This window comes from Panulirus ornatus, chromosome 44, assembly GCF_036320965.1.
Source record: "Panulirus ornatus isolate Po-2019 chromosome 44, ASM3632096v1, whole genome shotgun sequence".
In the NCBI taxonomy this organism is placed as follows: domain Eukaryota; kingdom Metazoa; phylum Arthropoda; class Malacostraca; order Decapoda; family Palinuridae; genus Panulirus; species Panulirus ornatus.
In genome coordinates this window covers 12,337,899-12,355,106 of record NC_092267.1, presented here as the reverse complement: position 1 = coordinate 12,355,106, position 17,208 = coordinate 12,337,899, and the positions used below count along the sequence as shown (strand labels likewise).

Here is a 17,208-nt window from a genome sequence, read left to right as displayed (position 1 = left end):
ATGTGTAGGGATGTTTAGCATAAATGATATGGTTTATACATTATGAACTTGAAGGAACATTAAGTGTTGCAAGGTCACAGTTATCCAGCAGTTGACATTCTGCATAGCATAAGTAGCACAAAACTAAGCTGTTCACTTGCATAGGTGTGCACTTGTTCATAGACTTTATGAAGTTCACAGTGGTAAGAATAGGACTTTTCATATATCTATCTGAATGAGCTCTGATTGGAACAAGCCAGTTGTTGTGACGAATGCTGGCCTGTGATGAAGGGGCATGCGGGGGAGGTATTTGTGATGGGGATGTGTTAGCAGTTTATGACCAAACTGCTGTATGAGCTGATGGTGTTGGATGGAGAGGATGTACCGGTTCAGTGAGATGAGGGGCTCTTTTTAGGTGTAAGAAGGGCCCAGAATGATTCTTCATGCCCTTTTCTTAATTCTCTCTAGCTGGTTTCTTTGTGTAGCTGTTAGTGAGAAGGATCAGGCTGGATAGGCATAAGTGAGTTTAGGTACAATGAAGGTGGAACAAACATTCTTGAGCTCGGTTGGTGGTACACCATGTAATTTCAGTTGGCTGGGAAGGTAGAGACGGTATAAGGAGTTGATGTTACTGCTTATGTGACTGTTCCAGTTAAAACCATCATCTATTGTGACACCAAGAAGTTTGATGTCTTTGACTACCTGGAGGATGTCTGGACCTAGAGTGATTTCAGGGGGCAGGATGATGTGCATCATTTCAGTCTTGGTGTTGTTGATGGTGACATTGTTGGCTGTGGTCCACTCCTGAAGGTTGTTGATAATTGCTGAAGGGCACTGTCGTCAGGAGAGTTCTTGTTGATATTGGTGCCAAAGGTGGGGTTGTCTACGCACTTCCAGTGGTGGTTTGTGTACTTTAAAGCTTCATTGATAAGGATTAGGAAACAGAGCAGTCCCGTCATGGTTCCTTGGGGTACACTTCATGTTTTTAGGAGTAATTCCAATGTGGCTCCTCTAAACCAGACAGTTTGGTGTCATCTGGTCAGGAAGTCTGCTGACCACAAGATAGGATGAGACCCCTATAATCCCAGGTTAATGGCTTTCTTTATGGTGATGACATGGTTTACCAAGTTGAAAGCCATAGTGAAATCGACAGAGGTGAGCAACAAGTTTCATGTTGCATAAAGTGAATTCTAGAAGGCCAACAGGCAGTGAGTAGTGGAGGAAGACTTCATGTTTTCAAACTGCTGAAAGTCTACTGAATGAGCTGTATGAGCATAGTCCCAGTCAAACACAAAACTTTCACAAATCAGATTTGGGACTGGAGTGATTGCAACAGGTCATAAGCTGTTAAGAAACTGTGGGTAAGTGGATTTGGGTAGTGGAGTGACAAATGCTGTCTTCTGAGCTGAGACTGAGGATAGGTGGATTTGGGTAGTGGAGTGATAATTGCTGTCTTCCAGGCTGTGGGGAATTTAGATTGTTTGAGTGAAGCATTGATTATGACAGTTAGCAGTGCAGCTAATTTTGTGGGAAATTTCCTTATACAGTTTCACTGAAAGATCTATGGGTGTGGTTGAGTATTTGATTTTGAGGCACTGAATGCACTTAGCCACATAATTTGTAGTAATTATTGGCAAATGATTGAAGAGAGATTGTTAATTTGTTGTGTGGCCCTCTTATTGCTAAGTTGGTTTACACAAAGAAAGAGGGAGAGCTTTTGCTTGTCACAGCTAGTTAGTTCTTTTATTGTCATACCAATGACTGATGTTGGCCTTCTTTAAAGGCTGAACCTTGTTTGAGTAATGAGCCTCCTTCATGGTTCATACTTTACATTGCACTTTGTTGTAAAGTTGCTTGTAGAGATCATTGTCATGAGTGTTGGAACACTTGATATCACTGCTGCATAGGCTGCTTAATGTGATGGATTATCCAGGGAGCATCGGCTGGTTATAAAGATTTTGTTTTGTTAGGAAAGAAGTGCTGTTAGGCCGGGCTGTGGGTTTTGTGATACTTCTCCCTGATGATTTCAACATCATCTTCCCTGGTCACCTCAGTTCAGTGATGACGTGTGATCCACTAACTAAATTTTTTCTTTGTTGAATTAGTAAGTGGCTGATAGATTTTGGTGTCTGCCCACTTGTGCTAGCAGCTGGTGGGGGCAGGGAACCACAGCACTGATAAATGAGTACTGCATCAAAAATGGGGGTTAAAGTAAGGGCTAAGATGAGTATTTTCATAATTGTTGATTACACATGTTTGTCCATTTTCAGTAAACAAATAGATTTTGATAGTACTTCAAGCATTGAGTTAAAGCATATGGCACAAGAAAGGGATTTCATAATGTATTAGTAATAGAAAAATAATCATAAGTATTGGAACATTTGAAGTAACATTGCTCATTTTGAAATCCATGAAACTCAAGAGTTTTGATAAACTTTTTTTTGCTGACTGTACACAGTATTATAAAGCAAACATTTATGAACAGATGCATGTAAAATAACAATTTAAGAGCAAAAGCAGCATCATAGATTTACTGTGAATATTTTTATCCAGGTGACTGACATACCTTGTTTGCCACAGGGTAACAGGAGAGCTTGCTCTCTGGTTCATGAAAGTGCTAATAGACAAAAGAAATTAATCATTTTCATGTTGGATATGTTTTGTATACCTATGGTTACTGGCTTTGTCTTCATAAGAGTGTTGCAGCCTGCCCTGTAATCCTGCTTATGAGAGTGTCCTGAGATTTTAGTACCATAACTGCATATCAAATGCAACCTGGGAAACATTGTTTCCTTTAGGGGAGTTGGCAATAAAATGCACCACCAGTAACATGATAGAGCAAATGCATCCACCAAGGGTCTTTGGTGCTGGGCTTTTTATATAATTTGCTTTTATTTCAAGGCAAGTATTAAGCATGCTGTATCTGTTAAATGACACAACTATGAATTATTGTTATGTAATTTGTGGATGACATTAAATTGAAATTTTACAAGCTGTTGCTGATGTAATATACATTAGTGGTTTTTTGCTTTTGTGCAGCTTTTGATGAAGGACATGCTGCTTTATACAAATGAAGTCATGCTCTTATCAAATGTATTATCCTATAACTAAGTTAATGTATAATTATATATTGGAAATATCCCTTGCAACTACACAATATTTGCTAACATAGGTATGATTACAACCAAGGGTATGGAAAAATGCAGTTTAGGTTCATGAATATTACAGATTGATTTTTGTTTCCAGTTGTGTAAGATGGTACATGATCAGCAAAAGTATAAGGATGAACAGAAGAATCTGGAGCTTCTGTCTGCTGAAATCAGCTATTTGTTTGCTTGTAAATGGATAACAAAACATGGCTGGTGGGTAGAAGGCATTGTTGGTAATGAATCCCTTTGAGTCAGATCACAACTGATAAATCCTATGATTGAAATAGAATATCTTTTATAACAACACTCTTCATTTTTATGTATTTTTTCACCAAAATTCAAAGTGAAGCATGCGTGTGCCAAACTTCAAAACACTATAATTCTACCCTCCAATAATAACAGCTCTCCATTCCCTACCCTGGAAGCTTCACATAATGAACTATACACAATCCACTACCAAAAGTTGGAGTTTTTGAATGATTGTTACAATTATTTTTCTTTCAACAAATTAATCCATATCTGCATGAGTCTTATTCACTCTAATGTGGAGTGTGACTCGCTTATTGAGGGTGGCTGTTCCACCTCTCATAGCCACAATGGAAAGAAGCTCTCTGCTTTATTATTTATCCTGTTCTCACCTCTCTTCAGCCCTCCTTTTTTGTGGTGTTGCTTCCAAGTCTCTGTTTTACTGGTGTTATTTTGGCGAGAGTTGTCTGTCTCTGTATGCCCCAGCACTTAAGACCTGAACCTGCAAAACACACCTTGCCTCTGTTTCCTTTAGTTTGTATTGCGACCAGTCACACAAGGAGTGCCTCCCCATCCCTTTCAAGCTGTGGAATTCTTTTTCCTTCTTTTGTCTTTATGTAATCTTGTAATCTCTCCACATATAAGAGTTAGGTGTGCAAACACATGAGGAGCTCAGATTAATCCCTGCTGTACTTTCTTTTCCGAACACTTTACCTTTCATCCAAGATAGCCGTAACTGAAGTGTGCTTTTGCCAGTTTGTTATTGGCCATTGGAGAAATAAGATATAGGAGTCATATAACATATTTCTTCCCAAAAATGCATGGTTGATACCTATGATAATGGGGATTAACTCAGCTGTCTTTTGAGTTGAAGTTTTAGTAGCTTTGGGAATCTTTACCATGTTTTAACTGTTGAAAGATTCCTTCTTCCAGGTTTTGCCCATTTACAACAGGAAAGATTAGCATCAAGGAATTACCGGTCATGCTACATAAGACACCACAATCAGATATGAATATTAGCTAGATTACTAGTCAGTATATGAACACATTTTGTATATTAAGTAAATCAAGGAGATCAGATATGAATATTAGCTAGATTACTAGTCAGTATATGAACACATTTTGTATATTAAGTAAATCAAGGAGATCACTAAAATGATGCTTTACTGGGAATGATGGTGTTAAATGTCTACAAATTCACTGCCTGAAAAGTATTGAAGCTGCAGTATATATTAAAGCAAACAAGTAAATTTTATTTAACCTTTAATCAGTGACTCACTTAAGTTTACAGAGACAGCATAACCTGTTGTTCTTCATTGAATTGATTTTTTTTATGCATTGTGAAGTGAGGAATTGGAAAAAGTTTTTGTGTGAATGAAAGCTGCTACTTCTTGGAATTTCTGTTTGAAAGTATTGTTCCTTCAACTTAAAACTGCTTACCTCTGTATCCCCAGTATATTTTTATGGGAATTTTATGAAGAAAGTCTTCCCAAATAAACTTATGTTGCCTGTGTTCTTGCTTTCCTGAGACAGGAATCACTTGAGTGAACGTAGTTGCATTTTCCATCAGTAGATGGCAAGGCAAGCATTGTTTACAATCCCAAGCAGATGACAACGTGACCGAGCCACGTAACTCATAAAATTAGCAGTTCTATCCCTTCCTAAACTGTTTCTACCCTTTATCATCCCCAGAATATCAAGTGAAGTTTATAGAGATGTTGAGACTGGTAGTGATATCAATTGAGATGACTTTTTGCTTGATTAGGAGATTAGCTCTGACTCAGTTGATGCTTCCACTAATGATAGAGGGTGGAGTAAAGTAAAACCATCATTACTATTCCTTCATCAAGTTATCTTATTTCTTTACCATTTATCATTTATGTGTTTGTTCTTAACAGTTAAGAAAAGTGTAAATTTTTTCTTTCTACAATCAAATGATAGTATTTTTCATTTTTGTGTAAGGTATCAAAATAGGAGCTTTATGTAAATCCTATATCTTCTGAAACAACATTTATACAAAGATATTTTGTGTGGTTATCCCTGGAGATAGGGGAGAAAGAATACTTCCCACATAGTCCGTGCGTGTCTTTGAGGGCGACTAAAAGGGATGGGAGTGGGGGCTGGAAATCCTCCCCTCCAGTTTTTACTTTTCCAAAAGAAGGAACAGAGAAGGGGGCCTTGTGAAGATTTTCCCTTTGGGGTTCATTCCTCTGTTCTTGATGCTACCTCGTTATATATATATGAATGGCGAATGAATAGGAAAAAAAATTGTGGTACTTTGCTTATATGTATACATTACAAAAGTATAATAAGAAAGGAACTGAAACTTTTTCAGACAACGTTGTTAAATGATTATGGAGGCAAGGGGTTGATTATAGTGTTTAAGGTCATTTGAAGGCATACAGCATAAATATTGACTTGAGGCAGACACCAAGGGTTATGTTGGTAAGTTACACATATGCGCTGTATAACATAGATTGTTGGATGCTTGCTCTTATAAGAAATATTTAGGTAAATTGATTCGCTAGGAAAGAAGTTATTATCATGTTATGACAAATTGGATGCATTTATCATGTTTTGCTTCAAGATTGTAGCATTGGTAACTTAACTGCATTGTAACCTGTGAATGAGTAATGTATGTAAATATTGTAGCATTGGCCTAAGTATTGAAAGGATACACAGATTGATATTAGAGGTCACAAGAGCTCTCTTTACTTAACTGGGTTACAAACAGGCTATTCCAATTTAAACTGCTTCACAAAAGTTTGATTTTATTGAGTGAAATAAATTATTTGGCATTTAAGTGTTCCTATAGCTTGAATAGTCAAACTGTAGGTGGATGAGACCTGATTCTTTTGCTTGTATAACCGAAAATCAGTTACTCTTAACCATCTTGAGTGAATTCAGGAAAACTTGAAAGTTTAAGTAATCAAGGATTTGAATCAAAACCTTTTCATGTATGTCTTTTTGAAGCATGTGAGTGATTTAGATGTTTAGCTTTAATTGTTTACTGATGAGTGTTTCTTTGATCTGTGTATAACTGTAAGGTATTTGTATCCTTGGAAACTCAAATGTACAAAAGTTAAGGGTTTGCTCTTTCTCTTATTGATGATTCTTTGCTGTCGATTAATTCACAGTGTATCTTAGTATCATTTACGCCTTATTTTTTATTTGTGTTTTATATAAATGTTTTGCTAGTAATGTCTTCATGTTTTCTCAAACTATTTTAGGAAAACAGTGGTGGTTTAATATTCTGATTTTGTAATGCACGCAAGCAACATTTATTTCACGTGTAAGATAGTCATATCAGTAAGCACAATTCTTTAATGGATGTTTTGAATAGTGCTAATGGTGCATTTGTTTTTCTATACTGAAAGATGTTGAGATGGTCATAATCTTGAATTAAAGGGGAAGAACTGCTTCTGATTGAAGGAAATGATGTATTTTATGTAATTACTTATATGTAGTTCTGAGATCCTCTCTATCTCTCTCAAATCATTACAGTGCTTTCATATTTACAGGTGGTCCGGGGAGTGTTGTGATGCCCCCCCACCCTGGCAGTGGACAGAGTGACGGTCGCAGCAGCAACATGCATGCGCCTGGATACCCCCCTGGTGCTCCACCACATATGGCAACAGGGCCCCCTACTGGTCCTCATGGTTATTCCTCAAAGATGGGCCACATGCCACCAGGTGGTCCTCCTGGCCCATCTTATGGCCAGACGGGGTATCAAGGAGGGCATCAATATCCCCCAGGTAGACCACAGGGTCCAATGATGCAGCCATATCCACAAAATTTTCCCCCAGGAGCTCCACAAGGTTCTCAGGGCCCTCCATCATCCTTGCCACCTGGTCATCAGTACCCTCCCCGGCCACCGCACAACAACCATGTTCCTCCCAGCCAACCATACGGGTATCCTCCATTTGGAACACAAGGTTGGGGAGGACAAGGCATAAATCAGGGTCCACCAGGACCAAGTATGCCTAGCTCCATGATGCCGGGGGGTCCTGGTATGCCAGGGAAAGGTGGTCCTGTTCAGATGCCTAGCCAAGTTAGTCAGCCTGGGGCCAGTAGTGTGGGTGGTCCCCGGCCCCACACTCCCCCACATACCTCTCACTATATAAAGCAGCATATCCAAAAGAATATGGGTGCATATATGGGACCCCAAATGTACCCAAATGGCCCTGGAATGCCAGGGATGCCGGGCTTGCCTAACAGTAGTCGTGAGAGTCCCCAGAATAACATGCCACCCCCTACGTCCACCCCTCAACCGTTGACACCATCCAGTACCCCACTGGACACAGCTGATCATTCTGGGAGCAATACCACTGTCAACAACAGCAATCCACCCTCCATAGGTCCTGATGGTAATCCAGTTGTGGATGAGGCATCACAGCAGTCTACAGTTTCTAACAACTCTGCTGGTAAGTTAATAGGTGCGTGGTATTTTGACTTCTTATTCTTAAGCATATACTCTCATTTCATAGATATATGTGTGTATATATATATATATATATATATATATATATATATATATATATATATATATATATATATATATATAGGGGAGAAAGAATACTTCCCACGCATTCCTCACATGTCGTAGAAGGCAACTAAAGTGACGGGAGCGGGGGTTAGAAGCCCTCCCCTCCTTGTATTTTTAAATTTCTAAAAGGGGAAACAGAAGGAGTCACGCGGGGAGTGCTCATCCTCCTCGAAGGCTCAGATTGGGGTGTCTAAATATGTGTGGATGTAACCAAGATGAGAAAAAAGGAGAGATAGGTAGTATGTTTGAGGAAAGGAACCTGGACGGTTTGGCTCTGAGTGAAACGAAGCTCAAGGGTATAGGGGAAGAGTGGTTTGGGAATATCTTGGGAGTAAAGTCAGGGGTTAGTGAGAGCACAAGAGCAAGGGAAGGAGTAGCACTACTCCTAAAACAGGAGTGGTGGGAGTATGTGATAGAGTGTAAGAAAGTAAACTAGATTGATATGGGTAAAACTGAAAGTGTATGGAGAGAGATGGGTGATTATTGGTGCATATGCACCTGGGCATGAGAAGAAAGATCATGAGAGGCAAGTGTATTGGGAGCAGCTGAATGAGTGTGTTAGTGGTTTTGATGCACAAGACCAGGTTATAGTGATGGTTGATTTGAATGCGAAGGTGAGTAATGTGGCAGTTGAGGGAATAATTGGTATACATGGGGTGTTCAGTGTTGTAAATGGAAATGGTGAAGAGCTTGTAGATTTATGTGCTGAAAAAGGACTGGTGATTGGGAATACCTGGTTTAAAAAGCGAGATATACATAAGTTCTCAGTGAATGTAGGTTTGCGGCAGGGGTGTGTGATGTCTCCATGGTTGTTTAATTTGTTTATGGATGGGGTTGTTAGGGAGGTAAATGCAAGAGTTTTGGAAAGAGGGGCAAGTATGAAGTCTGTTGGGGATGAGAGAGCTTGGGAAGTGAGTCAGTTGTTGTTCGCTGATGATACAGCACTGGTGGCTGATTCATGTGAGAAACTGCAGAAGCTGGTGACTGAGTTTGGTAAAGTGTGTGGAAGAAGAAAGTTAAGAGTAAATGTGAATAAGAGCAAGGTTATTAGGTACAGTAGGGTTGAGGGTCAAGTCAATTGGGAGGTGAGTTTGAATGGAGAAAAACTGGAGGAAGTGAAGTGTTTTAGATATCTGGGAGTGGATCTGTCAGCGGATGGAACCATGGAAGCGGAAGTGGATCATAGGGTGGGGGAGGGGGCGAAAATCCTGGGGGCCTTGAAGAATGTGTGGAAGTCGAGAACATTATCTCGGAAAGCAAAAATGGGTATGTTTGAAGGAATGGTGGTTCCAACAATGTTGTATGGTTGCGAGGCGTGGGCTATGGATAGAGTTGTGCGCAGGAGGATGGATGTGCTGGAAATGAGATGTTTGAGGACAGTGTGTGGTGTGAGGTGGTTTGATCGAGTGAGTAACGTAAGGGTAAGAGAGATGTGTGGAAATAAAAAGAGCGTGGTTGAGAGAGCAGAAGAGGGTGTTTTGAAGTGGTTTGGGCACATGGAGAGGATGAGTGAGGAAAGATTGACCAAGAGGATATATGTGTTGGAGGTGGAGGGAACAAGGAGAAGAGGGAGACCAAATTGGAGGTGGAAAGATGGAGTGAAAAAGATTTTGTGTGATCGGGGCCTGAACATGCAGGAGGGTGAAAGGAGGGCAAGGAATAGAGTGAATTGGAACGATGTGTATACCGGGGTTGACGTGCTGTCTGTGGATTGAAGCAGGGCATGTGAAGCGTCTGGGGTAAACCATGGAAAGCTGTGTAGGTATGTATATTTGCGTGTGTGGACGTATGTATATACATGTGTATGGGGGGGGGTGGGTTGGGCCATTTCTTTCGTCTGTTTCCTTGCGCTACCTCGCAAACGCGGGAGACAGCGACAAAGTATAATAAATATAAATAAATACATAAGTATATGTATGTAAGTAGGAGAGATGGCCAGAGAGCGTTATTGGATTACGTGTTAATAGATATGCGCACGAAAGAGAGACTTTTGGATGTTAATGTGCTGAGAGGTGCAACTGGAGGGATATCTGATCATTATCTTGTGGAGGCAAAGGTGAAGATTTGTATGGGTTTTCAGAGAGGAAGAGAGAATGTTGGGGTGAAGAGAGTGGTGAGAGTAAGTGAGCTTGGGAAGGAGACTTGTGTGAGGAAGTACCAGGAGAGACTGAGTACAGAACGGAAAAAGGTGAGAACAAAGGAGGTAAGGGGAGTGGGGGAGGAATGGGATGCATTTAGGGAAGCAGTGATGGCTTGCGCAAAAGATGCTTGTGGCATGAGAAGCGTGGGAGGTGGGCAGATTAGAAAGGGTAGTGAGTGGTGGGATGAAGAAGTAAGATTATTAGTGAAAGAGAAGAGAGAGGCATTTGGATAATTTTTGCTGGGAAATAATGCAAATGAGTGGGAGATGTATAAAAGAAAGAGGCAGGAGGCCAAGAGAAAGGTGCAAGAGGTGAAAAAGAGGCCAAGTGAGAGTTGGGGTGAGAGAGTATCATTAAATTTTAGGGATAATAAAAAGATGTTTTGGAAGGAGGTAAATAAAGTGCATAAGACAAGGGAACAAATGGGAACTTCAATGAAGGAGGCTAATGGGGAGGTGATAACAAGTGGTGGTGATGTGAGGAGATGGAGTGAGTATTTTGAAGGTTTATTGAATGTGTTTTATGATAGAGTGGCAGATATAGGGTGTTTTGGTCGAGGTGGTGTGCAAAGTGAGATTAGGGAAAATGATTTGGTAAACAGAGAAGAGGTAGTAAAAGCTTTGCGGATGATGAAAGCCGGCAAGGCAGCGGGTTTGGATGGTATTGCAGTGGAATTTATTAAAAAGGGTGGTGACTGTATTGTTGACTGGTTGGTAAGGTTATTTAATGTATGTATGATTCATGGTGAGGTGCCTGAGGATTGGCGGAATGCATGTATAGTGCCATTGTACAAAGGCAAAGGGGACTAAGGTGAGTGCTCAAATTACAGAGGTATAAGTTTGTTGAGTATTCCTGGTAAATTGTATGGGAGGGTATTGATTGAAAGGGTGAAGGCATGTCTAGAGCATCAGATTGGGGAAGAGCAGTATGGTTTCAGAAGTGGTAGAGGATGTGTGGATCAGGTGTTTGCTATGAAGAATGTATGTGAGAAATACTTAGAAAAGCAAATGGATTTGTATGTAGCATTTCTGGGTCTGGAGAAGGCATATGATAGAGTTGATAGAGATGCTCTATGGAAGGTATTAAGAATATATGGTGTGGGAGGCAAGTTGTTAGAAGCAGTGAAAAGTTTTTATCGAGGATGTAAGGCATGTGTACGTGTAGGAAGAGAGGAAAATGATTGGTTCTCAGTGAATGTAGGTTTGTGGCAGGGGTGTGTGATGTCTCCATGGTTGTTTAATTTGTTTATGGATGGAGTTGTTAGGGAGGTGAATGCAAGAGTTTTGGAAAGAGTGGCATGTATGCAGTCTGTTGTGGATGAGAGAGCTTGGTAAGTGAGTCAGTTGTTGTTCGCTGATGATACAGTCCTGGTGGCTGATTCATGTGAGAAACTGCAGAAGCTGGTGACTGAGTTTGGTAAAGTGTGTGAAAGAAGAAAGTTAAGAGTAAATGTAAATAAGAGCAAGGTTATTAGGTACAGTAGGGTTGAGGGTCAAGTCAATTGGGAGGTAAGTTTGAATGGAGAAAAACTGGAGGAAGTGAAGTGTTTTAGATATCTGGGAGTGGATCTGGCAGCGGATGGAACCATGGAAGCGGAAGTGAATCATAGGGTGGGGGAGGGGGCGAAAATTCTGGGAGCCTTGGAGAATGTGTGGAAGTCGAGAACATTATCTCGGAAAGCAAAAATGGGTATGTTTGAGGGAATAGTGGTTCCAACAATGTTGTATGGTTGCGAGGCGTGGGCTATGGATAGAGTTGTGTGCAGGAGGGTGGATGTACTGGAAATGAGATGTTTGAGGACAATATGTGGTGGAGGTGGTTTGCTCGAGTAAGTAATAATAGGGTAAGAGAGATATGTGGTAATAAAAAGAGTGTGGTTGAGAGAGCAGAAGAGGGTGTTTTGAAATGGTTTTGGGTACATGAAGAGAATGGGTGAGGAAAGATTGACCAAGAGGGTACATGTGTCAGAGGTGGAGGGAACGAGGAGAAGTGGGAGACCAAATTGGAGGTGGAAAGATGGAGTGAAAAAGATTTTGTGTGATCGGGGCCTGAACATGCAGGAGGGTGAAAGGTGTGCAAGGAATAGAGTGAATTGGAATGATGTGATATACCGGGATCGACGTGCTGTCAATGGATTGAACCAGGCCATGTGAAGTGTCTAGGGTAAACCATGGAAAGTTGTGTGGGGCCTGGATGTGGAAAGGGAGCTGTGGTTTCGGTGCATTATTACATGACAGCTAGAGACTGAGTGTGAACGAATGGGGCCTTTGTTGTCCTTTCCTAGCACTACCTCGCACACATGAGGGGGGAAGGGGTTGTTATTTCATGTGTGGCGAGGTGGCGATGGGAATGAATAAAAGCAGACAGTATGAATTATGTACATGTGTATATATGTATATGTCTGTGTGTGTATATATATGTATACGTTGAGATGTGTAGGTATGTATATTTTGCATGTGTAGACTTGTATGTATATACATGTGTATGTGGGTGGGTTGGGCCATTCTTTCGTCTGTTTCCTTGCGCTACCTTGCTAATGCGGGAGACAGCGACAAAGCAAATAAATAAATAAATACTTCCCATGTGTTCCTGTGTGTCGTAGCAGGTGACTAAAAGGGGAGGGAGCGGGGGGCTCGAAATCCTCCCCTCTCATTTTTTTTAATTTTCCAAAAGAAGGAACAGAGAAGTGGGCCAGGTGAGGATATTCCCTCAAAGGCCCAGTCCTCTGTTCTTAATGCTACCTCGCTAATGTGGGAAATGGCGAATAGTTTGAAAGAAAGAAAGATGTATATATATATATATATATATATATATATATATATATATATATATATATATATATATATGTATATTTTTTTTTTCTTGCTTTGTTGCTGTCTCCCGCGTTTGCGAGGTAGCGCACGGAAACAGACGAAAGAAATGGCCCAACCCACCCCCATACACATGTATATACATATGTCCACACACGCGCATATACATACCTACACAGCTTTCCATGGTTTACCCCAGACGCTTCACATGCCCTGATTCAATCTACTGACAGCACGTCAACACCGGTATACCACATCGATCCAATTCACTCTATTCCTTGCCCTCCTTTCACCTCCCTGCATGTTCAGGCCCTGATCACACAAAATCTTTTTCACTCCATCTTTCCACCTCCAATTTGGTCTCCCACTTCTCGTTCCCTCCACCTCTGACACATATATCCTCTTGGTCAATCTTTCCTCACTCATTCTCTCCATGTGCCCAAACCATTTTAAAACACCCTCTTCTGCTCTCTCAACCATGCTCTTTTTATTTCCACACATCTCTCTTACCCTTACGTTACTTACTGGATCAAACCACCTCGAACCACACATTTTCCTCAAACATCTCATTTCCAGCACATCCACCCTCCTGCGCACAACTCTATCCATAGCCCACACCTCGCAACCATACAACATTGTTGGAACCACTATTCGATGTGGTATACCGGGGTTGACGTGCTGTCAGTGGATTGAATCAAGGCATGTGAAGCGTCTGGGGTAAACCATGGAAAGTTGTGTGGGGCCTGGATGTGGAAAATGGAGCTGTGGTTTCGGGCATTATTGCATGACAGCTAGGGACTGAGTGTGAACGAATGAGGCCTTTGTTGTCTTTTCCTGGCGCTACCCCGCACACATGAGGGGGAGGGGGATGGTATTCCATGTGTGGCGAGGTGATGATGGGAACGAATAAAGGCAGACAGTGTGAATTGTGTGCATGGGTATATATGTATGTGTGTGTGTGTGTGTAATATATATGTGTACATTGAGATGTATAAGCATGTATATTTGCGTGTGTGGACGTGTGTGTATATACATGTGTATGGAGGTGGGTTGGGCCATTTCTTTTTCTGTTTCCTTGCGCTACCTCGCAAATGCGGGAGACAGCGACAAAGCAAAATAAAAAAAAAATAAATCTCTCACTCTTTCATTACTTATGAGATCAAGCCACCCCACACCGCATATTGTCCTCAGACATTTCTTTTACAACACATCCATCCTCTTCAAGAAAGCCTTATCAATAGCCTATGCTTACATTCACATAATGTTATTGGAACTACTCTTTCAAACATACTATTTTTTGCCCTTGTGAATAACGTTCTCTCACATTCTTCAGCACTCTCAGAGCCTTCACCCCATATCTCACCTAATGACTCACTTCTGCTTCCATTGTTCCATTTGCTGCCTTGTCCAGTCCCAGATATTTAGAACTTCATATCCTCAAATTTTTCTCCTGTCAGTCTCATGCCCCAACTAACCTTTCCCCAACCCTGCTTAACCTAATATCTTGCATTTATTCACATTCTCTCATAACTTTCTCCTTTCTCACACTATTCCAAAACCACTTACCAACTTCTAACGTTTCTCGAATCTGCTGCCAGTCCCATATTATCAGCAGGCAATAACTGACTCACTTTTATCCCCCACAGGCTGCATGCTTGCCTGCTCTCTCCAAGACTCTTGCATTTACCGCCCTCAACACCCCATCCATAAACATATTGAACAACCTTCAGTTGGAACCATTCATTCTTCTCTCTTCCTTCTTGGTATACAAGCTTTACGTCCTTGATGATAACTTCTCTCTTTTTGCAGCAACTTTTCTCTCTTACCATATATTCTTAAATCCTTCTTCAAAGCATCTTTATCAACCTTATCATATGCCTTCTCCAGATCCATAAATGCCACATACAAATCCATCTGTTTTTCTAAGTATTTTTCCCACATTCTTGAAAGCAAACTCCTGATTCACACATCCTCTACCTTCTCTGAAATCATGCTGCTCCTCCCCAATCTGATGCTCTGTACATGCCTTCACCCTCTCTATCAGTACCTTCTCATACAAATTACTAGGCACACTGAACAAACTTATACCCTTTTTGTTTGAACACTCATCCCTCTTGTCTTTTTACAGTGGCTTTATATATACATTCTGCCAATCCTCAGGCACCTCACCATGATCCATACATAGGTTGACAACCTTACCAACCATCAACAATATAGTCTCCCCATCTCTTAATAAATTCAACTGCAATACCATCCACTTCAGCCACATTGCTTACACCCATGGTTTATTGCCATTTCTTGTGTTAATGAGGTAGCTCCTGGAACGGAAGAATAAAGGCAGCATCCGCTCACATCCATTCTGTAGCTGTCATGTATGATTGACAGGTCCTTATCCACAACCAGGACCCATGGACCTTTTCATAGATTACCCTGCTGCTTCACATTCTTGGCTCAGTCCATTGATAGTGTGTTGACTCCTGTATACCACATCTTTCCAGTTCTCTCTATTATATGCATGCCTTTTACAGTCCATCCTTTCATTTAGGTCTCCCCATCCTCATTTTTCCCTCCACCCCAACTCTTGTATTGTCTTTGTCAATCTTTCCTCTCTCATAACCTCCAAATGTCCAAACCATTCAGCACACCCTCTTCAGCTCTCTCAATCACACATTTTTTATCACCATGCCTCTCGCCTACTCTTTCATTACTTACATGATCAAACCACCTCACCCCACATATAGTCCTTAAACATTTCATTTCCAACACATCCACCTTCATCTGCACAGCCTTGTTACGAATACAGGCACACCACCGATTTTCCAGCAACTGATGGTTCGGCACCTCCTTTAGTGCGGACAAATTATGTGAGGGAACTTGAAATTACCGCGGCCACCAGACTAGTTTACTCGGCGGCCACAGATGTCATTGTGTGCAGGGCACACTTATTTACATTCTTTACGCTGCACTTGTTGGTGGTGATACCGCAATTCTGTTAGATTCTTAGCTTATTTTGCTTAAATCTAACATGAGCCATGGCTTCTTAGACAAATGAGAGTGTCAGTTGTGGTGTCAAATGTAAACACCAGTCCATATCGATCCAAGGTAAAGTAGAGTTGTTGAAAAAAATGGACCATGGTGTTTTGGTGCTTAAGCTGTGTGACATCTACAGTGTTGTTTCATCTGTTTATGATATAATGTAGCAAAGGGAGAAAATATTGAAATTCTATGCAGACAGTGATTGCAAGATGCAAATGACGATTAGAAAAACTATGAAAGATGGTAAGAGTACTGAGCACGATTGAGTGATGATGGAATGGTTTCAACAGTGTCGGAGTGGTGGAATGGACTTGTGAGGTAGCATGATAATGGACCAGGCTAAGTTGGTCCATAAAGAACTTAAATTATAACACAAGCATGACTCTAGTGAAGGATGGCTTCAAAGATTCAAGAATCATCAAGGAATTTACATGAATAAAGTGTGCGGAGAAAAGCGGCCTGCAAACCACGAAGGAGCTGCTGAGTATGTGGATGAATTTGCGAAACTCGTAGCTGATGAGTACCTCAGTCGTGAGAAGATGTATATTATTTTTTATTTTGCTTTGTCGCTGTCTCCTGTATATGCGAGGTAGCGCAAGGAAACAGAAGAAAGAAATGGCCCAACCCACCTCCATACACATGTATATACACACATGTCCACACACGCAAATATACATACCTGTACATCTCAATGTACACATATATATACATACACAGACACATACATATATACCCATGCACACAATTCACACTGTCTGCCTTTATTCATTCCCATCGCCACCTCGCCACACATGGAATACCATCCCCCTCCCCCCTCATGTGTGCGAGGTAGCGCTAGGAAAAGATAACAAAGGCCCCATTCGTTCACACTCAGTCTCTAGCTGTCATGCACTAATGCCCGAAACCACAGCTCCCTTTCCACATCCAGGTCCCACACAACTTTCCATGGTTTACCCCAGACGCTTCACATGCCCTGATTCAATCCACTGACAGCACGTCAACCCCGGTATACCACATTGATCCAATTCACTCTATTCCTTGCCCGCCTTTCACCCTCCTGCATGTTCAGGCCCCAATCACTCAAAATCTTTTTCACTCCATCTTTCCACCTCCAATTTCCACCTCCAATTTGGTCTCCCACTTCTCCTCGTTCCCTCCACCTCCGACACATATATCCTCCAGTTTTTCTCCATTCAAACTTACCTCCCAATTGACTTGACCCTCAACCCTACTGTACCTAATAACCTTGCTCTTATTCACATTTACTCTTAACTTTCTTCTTTCACACACTTTACCAAACT

General features: G+C 41.2%; 1 protein-coding gene across 15 annotated transcripts in view; it reads left to right on the top strand.

Annotated features, from left to right (window-relative positions):
- The window catches only part of LOC139762749 (trithorax group protein osa-like), a 437,278-nt gene that overhangs the window by 120,496 nt on the left and 299,574 nt on the right, over positions 1-17,208 (top strand). For 12 of the 15 annotated variants that reach the window (XM_071687843.1, XM_071687851.1, XM_071687853.1 and 9 more), the window contains one exon: positions 6,896-7,798. In XM_071687843.1, coding sequence (XP_071543944.1) covers positions 6,896-7,798 — 903 coding nt within the window. Of the gene's footprint in view, positions 1-3,225; positions 3,342-6,895; positions 7,799-17,208 lie in introns of all 15 variants that reach the window. The other 3 variants (XM_071687856.1, XM_071687854.1, XM_071687855.1) reach the window with 1 other exon arrangement.